Source organism: Conger conger, chromosome 14, assembly GCF_963514075.1.
Source record: "Conger conger chromosome 14, fConCon1.1, whole genome shotgun sequence".
In the NCBI taxonomy this organism is placed as follows: Eukaryota; Metazoa; Chordata; class Actinopteri; order Anguilliformes; family Congridae; genus Conger; species Conger conger.
The window spans coordinates 46,615,926-46,633,717 of NC_083773.1; the positions used below are offsets into that span (position 1 = coordinate 46,615,926).

The 17,792-nt window shown below is 45.9% G+C and overlaps 1 protein-coding gene across 1 annotated transcript in view; it reads right to left on the minus strand.

Moving 5' to 3' along the window:
- Positions 1–17,575, minus strand: part of LOC133110565 (cytochrome c oxidase subunit NDUFA4) — a 31,713-nt gene extending 14,138 nt beyond the window's left edge. The window contains exon 1 of the mRNA XM_061220771.1: positions 17,356–17,575. Within this exon, the coding sequence (XP_061076755.1) occupies positions 17,356–17,397 (42 nt within the window). The 5' untranslated portion in view covers positions 17,398–17,575. The remainder of the gene's footprint in view (positions 1–17,355) is intronic.
- Positions 17,576–17,792: the final 217 nt, after the last annotated feature.

Genomic DNA, 17,792 nt, shown 5'->3' on the forward strand with positions numbered 1-17,792 from the left:
GTGAGTGAATGGTGTGTGTGTGTTTGAGTGAATGGTGCGTGTGTGTGTGAGTGTGTGAGTGAATGGTGTGTGTGTGTGTGTGTGTGGTGTGAGAGTGTGTGAGTGAATGGTGTGTGTGCGTGTGTGTGTGTGTGTGTGTGTGAGTGTGTGAGTGAATAGTGTGTGTGTGAGTGTGTGAGTGAATGGTGTGTATGTGTGTGTGTGTGTGAGTGTGTGAGTGAATGGTGTGTGTGTGTATGTGCGTGAGTGAGTGTGTGTGTGAGTGAATGGTGTGTGTGTGTGTGTGTGTGTGAGGGAATGGTGTGTGTGTGTGTCTGTGTGTGAGTGAATGGTGTGTGTGTGAGTGTGTGAGTGAATGGTATGTGTGTGTGTGTGTGTGTGTGTGAGTGTGTGCGTGTGTGAGAGTGTGTGAGTGAATGGTGTGTGTGCGTGTGTGTGTGTGTGTGTGAGTGTGTGAGTGAATAGTGTGTGTGTGTGAGTGTGTGAGTGAATGGTGTGTGTGTGTGTATGTGTGTGAGTGAGTGTGTGTGTGTGTGCGTGTGTGTGTGTGTGTGTGTGTGTGTGAGTGTGTGAGTGAATAGTGTGTGTGTGTGAGTGTGTGAGTGAATGGTGTGTGTGTGTGTATGTGTGTGAGTGAGTGTGTGTGTGTGTGAGTGAATGGTGTGTGTGTGTGTGTGTGTGTGTGTGTGAGGGAATGGTGTGTGTGTGTGTGTCTGTGTGTGAGCGAGTGTGTGTGTGTGTGAGTGAATGGTGTGTGTGTGTGTGAGAGTGTGTGAGTGTGTGAGTGAGTGTGTGTGTGTGTGAGTGAATGGTGTGCGTGTGTGTGTGTGAGTGAATGGTGTGTGTGTGTGTGTGTGTGAGTGTGTGTGTGTGAGTGAATGGTGTGTGTGAGTGTGTGAGTGAGTGTGTGTGTGTGTGTGAGTGAACGGTGTGTGTGTGTGTGAGTGAATGGTGTGTGTGTGTGTGTGTGTGTGTGAGTGAATGGTGTGTGTGTGTGTGTGTGTGTGAGTGTGTGTGTGTGAGTGAGTGGTGTGTGTGTGTGTGTGTGTGTGCCCTGCGATGGACTGGATAAGCGGGTTAGGATAGTGAATGAATGAATGAATTAATGAATGATTGAATGTTTATAGGCAAGTGTATACAGTTTCAAGCATATTTAATCATGAAAAACAGCTTTCATGATTAAACTGTTTTTCTTGAAATCATGAAAAACAGTTTTAAGCAGGTGTTTTTTATTTCCATAGTGTATTGTATTTGTGTAGTGTATTTTATTTCCGTAGTGTATTGTATTTCCGTAGTGTATTGTATTTCCGTAGTGTATTTTATTTCCGTAGTGTATTTTATTGGCGTAGTGTGTTGCATTTCTGTAGTGTATTGTATTTCCATTGTGTATTGTATTTCCGTAGTGTATTGTATTTCCGTAGTGTATTTTATTGGCGTAGTGTGTTGCATTTCCGTAGTGTATTGTATTTCCATAGTGTATTTTATTTGCGTAGTGTGTTGTATTTTCGTTGTGTATTGTATTTCCGTAGTGTATTGTATTTCCGTAGTGTATTTTATTGGCGTAGTGTGTTGCATTTCCTTAGTGTATTGTATTTCCGTTGTGTATTTTATTTGCGTAGTGTGTTGTATTTTCGTTGTGTATTGTATTTCCATAGTGTATTGTATTTCCGTAGTGTATTGTGTTTCCGTAGTGTATTGTATGACCTATGAGGAACCCATGCAGGTGGACGGGTCTTGGCTGCACAAAAAACCCAAGCCCTGGGCTAAAGAAAAGTGGTGTCATCACAGGGCACACGGCACAGGCTAGGTGTGTTCTAGGCTGATGGAAAACGGGGGGGTCTCGCTGAGCAAACGAGGGGGCACAATGAGACTCAACACCCACTCTCCTCGTACCCTGCTGGCAGTCCAGCTGAGCTGGAAGCAGGCTTCTAGGAACACTGAGGCCTTTTTGGACTCCGGAGCCTTGGAGTGTTTCATAGATTCCCAGTGGGCGAAGGCACTGGGCATCCCATCCTACTCTCTAACACACCCTCGGTACATATCAGCCCTGGACGGGTGCCCATTGGGCACCGGGCTAGTAAAGAGGATAACCGTCCCTCTGACCATGCACATCGCGCTGGGCGAACACACTGAAAGTATCCAGTTCTTTTTAATTCACTCCCCTACCTTACCTCTAGTCTTGGGTCATTCGTGGCTGGTTCAACACAAGCCTCAGGTCGACTGGGGCAGGGTAGGAGATGCTATCCTCCAGTGGGGCCCCCAGTGTGCATCTCATTGTGGGCAGCCATCACCGAGCACCCCGGAGCGTCCCCAAGCTAGATACTGCCACTGATAGCGAGGAGGAGGAGGCTGGTTTTTTGATTGATCAGGGGGGTGTCAAGTTTCAGATCTGTCTTGCCTTGTTTTTATGTTTTATCATTTGTCTTAGTCACGTATTGTCTTATCATGTATTATGTTAGTCTAGGTTCGTCATGTTGTTTAGTTTGTTTCTTGTCACAATTTATTTTCTTGTCATGTCTAGTTATGTTTCGTTACGATTATTTTACCTTGTTATGTTGAGTGGTTATCGTCTTAGTTCGTTTAGTGTGATGTTTTGATTTATGTTTATTGTTACGCTGACTGGTCGTTGTTTAAACATACACTTTTACATGTCTTTCCGCAAACCTTGCGTTCCGGCTTTCTCTCTCTCTCTTTCTGTCACTCACACCCTAATTGTTTCCATTTGTCTATTTACTAAAACTACTAACGCTAGATCAGGATTGGGTAAAACTAACAAACTAATCATGGGTTCATGTTACCTTACGTTTCTCGTGCATGTCATTTACTAATTTACTAATGCTAGGGCAGGATAGGTTTATTACTAACGATTACTAATTACCTTGTTTAACTTGTCATCCATCGCACCTGTTTTCCATTCCCTTGCTGCTCTCTAACTAATTGTCTACACCTGTCTACACCTGCATTTATAGCCCAGTCGCACTTCTGTTCGTTGAGAAATTGTCTGCCTCTTGTATGTCAAAGCAACTCTTGAGTATTACTGCCATTGATTACTCGTTAAGATCCAAGCCTGCTTACCGACCATTGTTTATTGATTTCTGTTTTGTTGACCATCGTTTGTTTTTGACCACGTCCTCACCTACCGTTTTTGTACCTTTGCCTCGCTGATTGTTTTATGGTTTCGACTTCCGCATCGCCCTCGACTACGACCCTGCCTGCCGTCCGCCTGTACTTCTGCCCCGCTGACAGCCCTCCTGCTACCGGACCTCCCTGCACGTCTACCGACTACGAGTTTGCCTCTTCCCTCTGCACCGTGCTTTTTGTTTGTTTATTGTTTGTTTGGATGGATCTACGTGTATGGACTTTGCTTGTTTTGACTACGCTCCTGGGATTCGTCCCGAATAAAGCCCTGATGGGACTTTATTTCACTACTGTTTCTGAGTTGTGCATTTTGGGTCCAACCCCCACGCACCCGTCTCAGAACAATTTCGCCAACATGGACCCGGCTGACTCAACCGCCATGTTCTACGCCCTCCAGGAACAAGGTGCCATCATCCAGCAACACTCTCAAGGAATCTCCGAACTTCGTCTGGAGATTAGAGAGCTGTGTGCGGAGATGAGGGGACTCGCCATCGCGTATCAGCCACACCCACTGGAAGAACCTGCCAACCCGCCTGCACCTCCAACTTCCAACCCCATGGGAACCTGGCAATTCTGGGAGCCACAACAACCCCCCCCCGGAGAGGTTCGGCGGAGAACCGGAGAGATGCAAGGCGTTCCTGCTCCAGTGCGACTTTGTGTTCCGGCAGCAACCTCAGACCTACAACAGCGATGACCACCGGATCGGCTACGTGATGGGATTACTGAAGGGGAGAGCCTTGGACTGGGCGACAGCTGTTTGGTCCGGGGGTTCATTCCCTCCCCGGTACCCGGACTTCGCCGAGGAGATCTGCAAGGTCTTCCAGCATGCATCCAGTGACCAAGAGCCATCCCAGCCTCTGATCGCCCTTCGCCAAGGCAGGAAGACTGCGGCGGACCATTCCATTGACTTCCGCACTCTCGCGGCAGCCACCAACTGGAATGATACGGCTCTGGCAAACCTGTTCCTGGCCAGCCTGAGTGAGGCACTCCAGGACGAGTTGGCACGTCTCAAACCCATCATTCAGTTCGACCCACTCGTCCGTGCCGCCATCCGTTTGGACAACCGTGCCAGACAACGCCAGACTGAGAGACAGGTCCCACCCACCCACGCTTACCCGAGGCGAGGGTCAAGTCCCCGACCGGAGGAGAAGCTAGCCGAAGGAGCCGAACCCATGGACCTTGGATCTCCAGAGACTGTTGGAGAACAAACTGTTCGTCAAGGCGGAGAAGTGTGTCTTTCACACTGACAGCGTCGAGTTCCTTGGCTTCATTTTGGAAAAGGGACAGATCAGGGCGGATCCCAAGAAGGTTCAGGCCGTCACTAACTGGCCCATGCCTGTCTCTCGAAAACACCTCCAACGCTTCTTGGGATTCGTCAACTTTTACAGAAGATTCATCCGGTCCTACAGTCAGGTTGTCTCCCCCCTCACCAAGCTTACATCCACTGCCATGCCATTCTGTTGGGGTCCCGAAGCGGAGGGGGCATTTACCAAGATCAAGAGACTATTCTCCTCCGCTCCTATCCTGGTGCACCCTGACCCCACCCGCCAGTTTGTTGTAGAGACGGATGCGTCCGACACTGGGGTGGGAGCCGTGCTGTCACAAGTCTCTGCCTCCGACAACCGGTTACACCCATGCGCTTTCTTCTCCAAAAAGCTTTCACCAGCGAAGAGAAACTCCTCGCTGTCAAACTGGCACTAGAGTAGTGGAGGCATTGGCTGGAAAGATCCGAGAAACCTTTTGTCGTCTGGACAGACCACTAGAACTTGGCGTACCTCGAAACAGCAAAAAGACTCAACTCACGCCAAGCTAGATGGGCACTATTCTTCGGAAGATTCAACTTCGCACTCACCTACTGCCCAGGTTCCAAGAACGTTAAGCTAGATGCCCTGTCCCGACAATTTAACACCAGTCCCGAGCGTGAGGCACCTGAGAACATCCTCCCCGGTTCCTGTACCGTCGCATCAGTAACTTGGAAGATTGAGGCGGTGATCCAGAGGAGGAGTCCACCTGCATTTATAGCCCGTCGCACTTCTGTTCGTTTAGTGAAATTGTCTGCCTCTTGTATGTCAAAGCAACTCTTGGGCATTACTGTCATTGATTACTCGGTGGCAGGGGGGTCCCTGCCACCATCTGAAGGGGAGAGGGAGAGTTTGTCCTGGGATTCGCTAGTGGACTGGGAACCTTTGGTGGACAATTGGTCCGGCGAGGAGTTCTCCGACTCTGACCCTTTTGGGGAGGTGACACCCTTAGTTCCATCAGGAAAAGAGGGGGAGAGCGTGGTGGGAGCACTCACCTTCCCATTGCCAGCAAATGTTCCCCACAAATACACTGATTTAGCGGAGGGATTCAGTAAACAGCGTGCCACTGTTTTACCACCCCATCGACCATATGACTGTGCAATAAATTTATATCCGGGTACAGTGACTCCTAGGGGCTCTCTATACTCTTTATCCATCCCTGAAAGCACCGCTATGAAAGAGTATATTAAGGAAGCACTGGCCAACGGGTTTATTAGACCTTCCACATCACCGGCTTCTTTTTTGTGGGGAAAAAAGATGGAGGGCTAAGGCCCTGTATTGATTACCGGAGATTGAACAGCATTACCATAAAGAACCGGTATCCCCTTCCCCTGATGAGCTCATGCATTCGAACGGCTGCAGGGGGCATCCGTGTTCTCAAAACTAGACCTCCGTAATGCCTACAACCTGGTACACATCCGGGAGGGGGATGAGTGGAAGACCACTAACACCCACAGCGGCCACTACGAGTACTTGGTGATGCCGTTCGGGCTCACTAACTCCCCCTCGGTATTCCAGGCACTTGTAAATGACGTGCTCAGAGAGATGTTGGAGAAGTTTGATTTTGTATATATAGACGATATATTGATCTTCTCCAAATCTCATGCTGAGCACGTCAATCACGTAAAACAAGTCCTCAAGTGCCTGCTGAATGCGCGCCTATTTGTGAAGGCAGAGAAGTGCGTGTTCCACACCACATTCGTCTCCTTTCTGGGGTTCATCATATCTGAGGGGCAGCTCAGAATGGACCCCATGAGGGTGGCGGCAGTCAGGGACTGGCCCACCCCTGGCACAGTGAAGCAGGTGCAACGGTTTTTGGGGTTTGCTCATTTTTACCGCAGATTCATTCGCAACTTCAGCGCTGTAGTGGCTCCCATCACTGCACTCACCTGAAACACACCTTCTCGGTTCCAGTGGAATCCAAAAGCCCAAGCAGCTTTTACCGAGCTGAAGAAGCGCTTCTCCTCTGAACCTATTTTAATCACCCCTAACCCCTCCCTCCCCTTTATTGTGGAGGTCGATGCCTCGGAACAGGGGGCAGGAGCTGTTCTGTCACAGCGGTCACCTCTTGATGGGAAAGTACATCCGTGTGTGTATTTTTCCCGGGCACTTTCACCAGCCGAGAGGAATTATCACGTGGGGGACAGAAAACTGCTGGTGGTTAAGCTGGCACTGGAGGAGTGGCCACACTGGTTAGAGGGGGCTGAGCACCCATTCATGGTCTGGACAGACCATAAAAACTTAGAATACATCCAGGGTGCTCAGAGGAAGAATTCGAGACAGGCTCGGTGGTCGCTATTCTTCTCGAGATTCAACTTCCTTCTGACCTTCCGTCCAGGCTCTAAAAACCTGAAACCGGACGCTCTCTCCCGGCTATATGATGGGTCAGAGGAGGACCGTCATCCTGCACCGATTGTCTGAACCACCCAAATTATGGCTCCAGTGTCATGGGGTATAGAGACCGTTGTAACGGGAGGCACAACGTCGGGAGCCAGGTCCGGGGGGTGACCCTCCGGGTCGTCTGTTCGTCCCCAGTAAGACACGGACTCAGGTGCTTCAGTGGGGTCATTCGTCCCAGATGACCGGGCATCCGGGGGTCCATCGTACCCAGGAGTTCCTGAGCAGGCGGTTCTGGTGCCGGGGATGAACAAAGATGTGCGGAAGTTTGTTTCGGCTTGTGCAGTGTGCGCTCGCAACAAGGGGTCACACCAGTCCCCACCCGGTCTTCTCAGACCCTTGCCCGTCCTTAGCCGTCCTTGGAGCCACATTGCCATGGATTTTGTGACTGGTCTGCCAATATCAGACAGACACACGGTAATCCTGGTGATTGTGGATCGTTTTTCCAAGGTGGCCCACTTTATTCCCCTTCCGAAGCTACCGGCCGCTCCCGAGACTGCCCGACTGGTGGTGGACAATGTTTTTCGGATACATGGCCTCCCAATAGACGTAGTGTCTGATCGTGGTCCCCAGTTTACGGCATGGTTTGGGCGTGCTTTTTGTGCCCTCCTTGGTGCTACGGCGAGCCTCTCTTCTGGGTTCCATCCAGAGACCAATGGCCAGGCTGAACGTACTAACCAGTCCTTGGAGAACACGCTTCGGTGCCTGGTCTCTGCCAATCCCTCCTCCTGGAGCCGTCAGCTCGCCTGGGCAAAGTATGCGCACAACCCCCTGCACAACGCTTCCTCAGGTCTTTCTCTGTTCAAGGCCCAGTTTGGGTACCAACCGCCACTGTTCCCCGAACATGAGAGAGATGCTGGGGTGCCATCTGCCACGTATTTCGTCCGGCGTTGTAGGGCCACCTGGAGGAGAGCCCAAGCGGCTCTTCTGCGTGCGTCTGCCCACCAGAAGGCACTGGTGGGTCAACATCGCCGCCCAGCACCTTCCTACCCAGTTGGGCAACGGGTGTGGCTAGCTACCAAAGACTTGCCGTTGCGGGTAGAGACCCAGAAGCTCGACGCCCGATATATTGGGCCCTTTAAGATCACACACCGGATCAACCCGGTCATGGTTCGTCTTCAGCTACCACGCACCATGAGAATGCACCCTACCTTCCATGTGTCTCGACTCAAGCCAGTGCTCACCAGTGTTTTGGCGCCGTCAGGGAGACATCACCACCGCCCCCTCGGATCGTGGGTGGCCAGCCAGCATACACCGTGCGCCGCATTCTGGCCAGTCGGCAAGTTGGCAGGGGGGTTCAGTACCTCGTCGACTGGGAAGGCTGTGGACCAGAGGAACGCTGTTGGGTTCCATCCAGGGACATTCTGGATCCGGAGCTCATCAACAATTTCCGTAGACAGGGTTCTGATGGATCGTCTCGGGTCGCTCCTTAAGGGGGGGGTCCTGTCATGGTTTTCACTGTCGCCTTCTGGAAATTCCTGAATTTACCGCTCTAGACCTCTAGAGGGCTTGCCGGCTTAGCTCAGCAGGTGAGATTGCTTCCCACATGTGGAATGCTGTTGTAATCATGGCCGATTGCAGTCAGCTGCTTGGAGTACTATTTAAGTCTCTTCCTGGCACTGCTCTGAGCTTTGGTGTTTCAGTTTGACACATGCACAAAGCCGGTATTGAGGTCTAAAGGTAGACACAGAGAGAGAGTGTTCCAAGACTGAATTTTATTGTTAGAAATTAGAAATAGATAAGTTTAGGGTCCTATTTTGTGTTTTCCTTTGGGTTGGTTAGCTCCTGAGAACCTTCCCTAGTTTTGTTTCTTGGTTCCGCCTCTGTTTTGAAGGCTGTTTTCTTGACCATTTTAGTTCTAGTCACATTTTCGGTTGCCAGTTTTATTCCCTTTTTCTGTTTTCCTCATCTATTTTAGTGGTTATCCAACTTATTGTTGGTAACTTTGTGATCCCTTCCCGGTCGCTCTTGGTCTCCCGCCCCTGCTCCCTCACAGTTTCATGTGTAAGTTGGTGTTGACGCAATATGGGGCAGAGTGTCGGCATATTGACACGGTTCATATTATGGAATGTTGTGTGATCTGAGATATTGTAGGACTACATTGTATTGTGCTTTGATGCAGAATGATGTGCAAGACTTGCATAAGTGCAGTCTAGTGTAGAAAGTTGAAGGCACACCTGTTCTCCAGTGTAAATATCTGTATTGTGGATGCTACTGTGTAGTGACTCAGGTTGGGCTGGACTCTCTGCCTAGCCTCCCTCATCATGATTCATGACATGGTCCACCAAAGTGGCCATAATATCGTCAGAAATACATCTCCATCTATTGCCTGGTCCCCTTCTCTATTCTTGTCTTCGTCCTCCTCCAAATCCTCTCTATCTTGCAAAGTTCTCACAAAAGAGGTGACCTTACCTGAGGTCTATTTTTAGTGCTAAGGCTCAGACTGATTGGTGTTCAATTAGTGCATACATGTTTTCACGTGTGTGTGGGTGTTGCCAAATCAGGTGTGTTTTCCTAATGATTGCAAGAGATTTCATTCATGAAACATTGTTTCGTGTTTTGCAAGAAGTGTGTTGCAGAATTGCCATGGTTACAAAAGTTGAGGTTTTGATGCTTTTGTCTAAGAATTCAATTTTAGTGTATAAATGGTAAATGGTTGGCATTTATATAGCGCCTTTATCCAAAGCGCTGTACAATTGATGCTTCTCATTCACCCATTCATACACACACTCACACCAACCGCAATTGGCTGCCATGCAAGGCGCCAATCAGCTCGTCAGGAGCATTTGGGGGTTAGGTGTCTTGCTCAGGGACACTTCGACACAGCCTGGGCGGGGGATCGAACCGGCAACCCTCCGACTGCCAGGCGACTGCTCTTATTGCCTGAGCCATGTCGCCCCATAACTGTAACACATACAGGCCTATGTAATAAAGTGGTCACTGAGCGTACATACTATGTATACAATGATATACATAAATACATGCTATTTTGATTGTAGGACCAATGTTTAATTGTATGCAGGTTCATAAAATCCAGCATGAAAATGTCAAACTCTGTTTCCTGAATTCCAAGCCGCAGTGTCTGTGAGGACATAAGATGCCCTAAAACACGGTGTGCCTTACTGGGCAAACTCATGCCCACTGCAGCCTTATACGATACCATGGTGTGCCTTACTGGGCAAACTCATGCCCACTGCAGCCTTATACGATACCATGGTGTGCCTTACTGGGCAAACTCATGCCCACTGCAGCCTTATACGATACCATGGTGTGCCTTACTGGGCAAACTCATGCCCACTGTAGCCTTATACGATACCATGGTGTGCCTTACCGGGCAAACTCATGCCCAATGCAGCCTTATACGATACCATGGTGTGCCTTACTGGGCAAACTCATGCCCACTGTAGCCTTATACGATACCATGGTGTGCCTTACTGGGCAAACTCATGCCCACTGTAGCCTTATACGATACCATGGTGTGCCTTACTGGGCAAACTCATGCCCACTGTAGCCTTATACGATACCATGGTGTGCCTTACTGGGCAAACTCATGCCCACTGTAGCCTTATACGATACCATGGTGTGCCTTACTGGGCAAACTCATGCCCACTGCAGCCTTATACGATACCATGGTGTGCCTTACCGGGCAAACTCATGCCCACTGCAGCCTTATACGATACCATGGTGTGCCTTACTGGGCAAACTCATGCCTACTGCAGCCTTATACGATACCATGGTGTGCCTTACTGGGCAAACTCATGCCCACTGCAGCCTTATACGATACCATGGTGTGCCTTACTGGGCAAACTCATGCCCACTGCAGCCTTATACGATACCATGGTGTGCCTTACTGGGCAAACTCATGCCTACTGTAGCCTTATACGATACCATGGTGTGCCTTACTGGGCAAACTCATGCCTACTGCAGCCTTATACGATACCATGGTGTGCCTTACTGGGCAAACTCATGCCCACTGCAGCCTTATACGATACCATGGTGTGCCTTACTGGGCAAACTCATGCCTACTGCAGCCTTATACGATACCATGGTGTGCCTTACTGGGCAAACTCATGCCCACTGTAGCCTTATACGATACCATGGTGTGCCTTACTGGGCAAACTCATGCCCACTGTAGCCTTATACGATACCATGGTGTGCCTTACTGGGCAAACTCATGCCTACTGTAGCCTTATACGATACCATGGTGTGCCTTACTGGGCAAACTCATGCCCACTGTAGCCTTATAAGACAGTGTGGCATGTCTCACAAGGATGGCTTTAGAATTTACTGGCGCAGAGCAACATGTAGTGTACTACTACTTATGAGCCTATTCCAAAAACAATTGACAATTGTGTCAATAAACTAATGTCAAAATAGGGCAGGTGTGAACATGAGCTGAATCCATCGGATGCTTGTGATTGGCACGTGTGTAATTTTTGATCAGGGACACCTGCTTAACACTTCTTGCTCAGTGGATTATGATATCCCAGGCAGAATTAAGTGATCTTAGGATGTCTATACCGCTCTGTATGTGAGCATCATCAGCAGCAAAATGGAGGACACATACCTTAGAGATATTGAATTTGTTCCCTGGAAAAATTGATCCACTTGGTAAATACCAACAAGCTGAATTGATTGGATAATGGTGATTCGTCAAATCATTTTGAATATTGACCTGTTTGTTATAAGTACCCCACATTACACATACTTATGTCCAAATAATTTATTCTGTTTTGTGTTGTTTTTTATTTAAAATTGGATGAAAAAACATGACCTGCTTTTTGATGTCTGCCTTGATGTCATTCATTGTATTATTTTGATTCAACTGCGATAAACCTGAATTCATCCAGGTCAAATGTTTTATGATTGTAAATTTTATCTTATGAAAAGTAGAGTAATCATGCATTATAGATATGTCCATAATGTGGGTATATTTTTCACTGACTCAATTTTCAGTAAGATCTCTGGCATGCCTAATGAAATGAAGGAGGCTGAATGAAAGAACAATCTGGATGTTACAGTAAATAAGCACTTAGTAGCAGGCATACAAATTCAATGAAGTTGCATTTGTATTTCTAAAAATAAATGTAATTTTGTTCCTTTCCACAATGTTATTCTACACCATGGAGAAATGCAAACAAAAAAGTGCAAAGCTTGCACCGTCAAATAAACTTCTTCAGATGCATTTTTATTGCTGTTTCTAACTTTTCTATATGGTTCTGCGTTGACATTTATTGCCGTTCTGGTTTAAAAGATGGGCTAAAATTTGCCTTTCGGGCAAAGAGGGCCCCCTCTCACTAGGACAAACAAAATCATATATTTCTGCCCAGACCTGTCCAACCAACCTTCTCAACTTTTCATACTGAACAGCTTCAGGGAATTGTCTCTCTTTCCAACGGAGAAGAGGTTTTTCTAAAAAAGATGGTTTGTAAAACTCAAAAGAAGTGAGGAAATTGAGAGGTGTTCTTCTTCACTGAATGTCACACACTCCAGACTCACAGTCACTGTGTAATCACACACTCCAGACTCAGTCACTGTGTAATTAGCTGGTATCTATTTTTTTTTTTAAACAAGTAACAATGTTCAGTTTCCGAAAACAAATAGTTTGAGTTACTGCTCAACGTACATTAGAAATGCGGGCCTGCGATGTGTCTTTCTGTTATTGTGGCTGCATAATGCAGACTATGCAGAAAGAGCTGTAAGTGGTATTGTAGTGAATCTCCAGAAAGAGCTGAAAGTGGTATTGTAGTGAATCTCCAGTCTGTAAGGCGGCTTTCTTTGCTTGGCTTCACTCTCGCTGCAGAGTTTGACAGCTTAATTGCGACTTAACCCCTTTACCGAGACACTCTGTGGCATCTCGCACCGCACGCTCGGAAAGCCCTCCTGTACAGCTCGTTTATGTGGCCAACTTGTTTTTAAAAGCTTTTTTATCCACATTTTCATGCAGTGAAGGCTTTCTCCCTTGGACAGATTTTCAGTGAATTCCTGCTTGTGCCATATCAACCGCATTGCAACAGTATTCTAAAATGTATTAGGCCTTAAAATGTATTCATTAAATTGATTAACAAAGTGAACTATGTGAGATTATTCAGATTGTTAGCCGAATGAGGGGACAAAAATGGAAATTGACAAATGAGAATTTTTGCACAGACATTAGGAAGTATTTTTTCACACAGAGACTGGTCACTGCTTGCCAGGACAGGAGGCAGAAACACTGGGGGTTTAAGACCAGGCTTGATACGGTGCTTGATACTATCTTGTCACATCCTGTGTAGCTCACTGTTTAACGTTGCCTGTTTCATGTCATGCATGTCATGTTTTGTTGTCTGGACTCCCGTTCTGTAGCTCTCTCACTCCATTAATTTGTTACTGACTGTTAGTCATTTCACTTTAGCTACTTGTGTATATATATACTCGTATGTCCGCAACATTACTTTGCTAGATTGTGTCTTCTGAATTCTTTCAAGTGCTTACCTGATTGTCTACTGTGAACCTTGACCTGTTTCTGTGCATTTAGACTTCTGATTCCTTAACTCCAATTTGGTACCTTCTCTGTGTATGAACTGTGTGCGTATGACCATAACCACGCCGTTGCCTGTCTCCACTGTGATTGTTTGCTGGCGATGGAACTCTGCTTGTCTGGGCCACAAAATAAAACCTCTGTTCTGCCTACTTCCTGGTTGCACTTGGTTTCTCTGTTCTAAGCAGTAGGTACACTTCAGTGTACGGAAAAGGTGAGCATTGCTGTCCTGAATGGCCCTATTTTATATTATGTTTTGGTTTTTATGTTTTGTTTTTTTGGGGGGCAGGGGCTGTCATTTTGTCATTCATCTAATGGTTCTACAGTCACATCATGACCAAAGCATCATGTGGTGAGGCCCTATGTGTTTTGTGCTTGTGTACTACAGAGAATTTAAATATGAATAGCTCAGAGTGTATACCATACTACAGAGAACCCAAACACAAATAGCCCGCTGAGTGTATACCATACTACAGAGAACCCAAACACGAATAGCCCACTGAGTGTATACCATACTACAGAGAACCCAAACACGAATAGCCCACTGAGTGTATACCATACTACAGAGAACTTAAATATGAATAGCCCACTGAGTGTATACCATACTACAGAGAACCCAAACACAAATAGCCCGCTGAGTGTATACCATACTACAGAGAACCCAAACACGAATAGCCCGCTGAGTGTATACCATACTACAGAGAACTTAAATATGAATAGCCCACTGAGTGTATACCATACTACAGAGAACTTAAATATGAATAGCCCACTGAGTGTATACCATACTACAGAGAGCCCAAAAAGGACAGCCCAGGCCAACTACTGAACTTCAGAAGGCCCAGTATGTGGAAGCAAACCAATCTGTTTATAGCTCATTAATTCTGTGGTGAACTAACCCCATGTTAGGATTGGACATTAAAAAGGTGGTTGGTACAGTCGCGTGTAAATACTGCTTTCTGATTGGTAAAGGAGGCTGGTATATAAAGAGGCGAGAAAAGGTTACTGTGTGTCTGGCAGCGGGAGCTACACAGGTTTGTATCTGTTGATGAAATAAAAACGCCCACCACCGAGTGTATTTACTTTATGTGTGAGAGTCTGTACTTTATTTCATAAGAAATCGCTATCTAGTTAGTCGCTGGGCCGCACATCACTTTAATTATCCAGTATGGCCTATGCAGGGACATGACAATTCTAATAAGCAGAACAGTGGTTCCGTACCTGCACGATTTGATATGATCTTTAAGCAGATCATTGGGTCACACGATTTCAGGGAGGATATTTTTAGACACAGATACAATAAAATGGTTCTGCATTTGTAAAGAAAACTCCTCAGACAATTCTGTGATTTCTCAGTTTATTTGATTTTTTAGAGAAATCAGGTCTCATAACTCGCTATTACGTTTCAGCATAACTCGCTGTCTGCATATCGTTTGCGAATCCATCATGAGATAAAACGTTTTCGAGATTCTAGATCAACGATCTTCATGTATCCCGACCCTGCTGTAAATGTAATGTAGACTATGGTGAGTAAGCTACACCACACCAAATTTGTATATTCCCTCATGTTGTAAAGTGAAAAACATTTTAGGACATTAATTGGTATTTGTATAGTGTACGGCAAGCCATTATTTGGGAATTTTATGATAATTCCGCGATACGCCTACTTGCATTTGAAATTCTCGTTGTCTCGACAAATAATTGTCCATTCTATGCTAGGCTGCCAGTTTAGTGATGCACAAGGAAACGCTGTCTTTATTGAAGTATATGACTCTGCTTAGGTTTGGCTTTGAAAATACCAAGTAATATTAAATAACATATCAGTAGTCCTACGTCCTAAGTTACACTCAGTGAGCACTTTATTCGGTATTTATTAGACTTATTTTTTAGACTTATACTGCTGTACCCTATCCACTTAGAGTTATGATATGTTGTGTGTTCAGAGATGCTCTTCTGCATACCACTGTTGTAATGTGTGGTTATTTGCATTACTGTCACCTTCCTGTCAGCTTTGACCAGTCTGGCCATTCTCCTCTGATATCGCTCATTAACAAGGCATTTCTGTCTGCAGAACTGCTGCTCACTCATTTTTTTTTTATTGTTTTATTTATTTTGCACTATTCTTTGCAAACTCTAGAGACTAGTGTACGTGAAAATCCCAGGAGATTAGCAGTTTCTGAAATACTCAAACCACCCAACAATCATTCCATGGTCAAAGTCACTCAAATCACATTTCCCCCCAGTCTGATGGTTGATGTGAACATTAACTGAAGCTCCTGACCCGTATCTACATGATTGTATGCATTGCACTGCTGCCACACAATTTGCATTTGTATAGTGTACAGATAATCACATAAATAGGCTAGGTAGGTGTAATAAAGAATAAATGTTCCTAATAAAGTGCTCGGTGAGTCTATATTTATTTTTGAGCCCAAATAGCTTAAATATTATCCAAGCTATGTATTGTGCTGTGGTCTTTACAGTTTATGCCTACCCTACTCTATTTTTGAGTGATTTTGCCTAATGTAGCCTACATGTATTCATTACTCACAACAGTATCCGCTCTTTTAAGATAAATGCATTTAAATCTGTAAGCCACTCAAGTGCCCGTGTTTATGAAGGCGATTTTTATTCTCAGAAAAGGAAGCATTTATCACTCATCGACAGACATGCTGGGGTGCGTCACCGTTCCCAGAAGGAGATGAGAGATTATTTCGCCGGCCTCTTTTCTCCGCGACCTCGATTCCTCCCGCTTTTAATTTACAAGATCACGTTCAACACCCACTTCTATCCCCATCTGCCTGCAAAATGAATAGCAGGGTATTTAGGGCTGAACAAGACTTTAAAAGACCGATAACACCAGTAGCTCAGGCCAAACTTTTTTTGGTGAAAAGCCAGTGAAACGCCCTCTAGGCGTTCAGGTGAAACCCTGGCCACGTTTGGTTGAAAAGTGAGAGTTCTAGCCGAATAAGACGTAGCCAGCCTATAGCTATTCGGATAGCATGTGCTATATACCACGATTTCCACCAGTCTTGACATCTAGACTCCGCCTTTTGCTCACTGGGAAGTTTGGCGTATGAAAAATAGTAGGTTTATTAGCATATTTTCGCATAGCTACTGCAGTGGTAAATAGCCCAGTACAACATCATAAAGAAAGAGGATCTGTCCAAACGTGACGCCATCCTCTGGCTGCTTTTCTACATAGTTTGTATTGAGTTGTATTTGTCTTTTCAGGTGGTTTTGCTCACGCATGACAGTTTGTTTGTGTCCCTGGTTTATCGTCTCTGTTAAACTCGCTGAACTTCAGTCTCTGCGTGAGTTGGTGCCAAGCCAACCCAGGCAGAAGTTATATGGGGTTTTAACTTCATCTTTATTGCAATGCGGTTTCGATATATGAGCGAACATCCTCGGTTCATATGCTTGTTAATTTAATTTTTAGAAGATTTGAGAACGTTGAAAATGTTCTTTTCTCGCCTGTATTGCCTTTTGTAGTCTATTTGTTTGAATGCGTAAGACGTGTCATGACATTATCATTGTTGGGCTACCGTTAAGCACGCAACATAGCCTAATAATGCATATAATTATACGGTACAAATCCTCACAATATCACGCAACTGCTTAATAACATCGACAAACGAATGCAGCAGCTACGTTCTTGAACACATTTTGGTCGATATTTAAATTCTGACCCGTTGAAAGTTATGCTAACCAGCTGAAAGAAAGCGCATAATGATAGTGAACCTACGGATGTAAGCACAATTAAACATTATTAAGGACATGAAGCATTAAGCACCATTGGGTCAAAAATAAAAACAAAGGTTTTGTTAAGCTCTAGGCAATTTATAGAAAATGCTCCATAAAATGATTTTCAAATGCAAAACAAAATGATTTATGCCAAACGAATTCACAATTAAATGGCCTTGGTGTAGGCTACTGTGCGTTTAAACGCCTTTAAAATGAACAAATCTAATGAATTAAAACTTTTGTTTAATGAATACTTACTCCAGGGTGTTTCTTTGCGTGTTGAAGCACTGTCCGAAACATTTTGTCCACAGATCATAGGGTGCTAATCCAAAACGCCATTCCTCTCCGAACGCTTATTAAATAAATAAAGGCGGCTATTTCGAATGATTGTTATGGGGAAGCCTCGGTCTTCTTTTTTTACGGGCTCACAAAGTTGTCTTTGTGTGGGAAAACAGAGGGAGACCTGTTGCGAGCACTGTGGATCTGGAAGGGTGTCAAGGGGGGGGGGGGGGGGGGGGGGGGGCTTATGAATCCTCATAATTACACCTGCCCTCTGACCGCTCCGAACGGTACACTGTACTTTTCCGCAGAGCCCAGCGCGAGACTTAGTGGGCAATTAGTAGACCTGTTAAAGACGTTGCTGTGCAGAAATTAGTTTAATCTCGAATATGGTGCGGGAGCCTGTACAACAACAC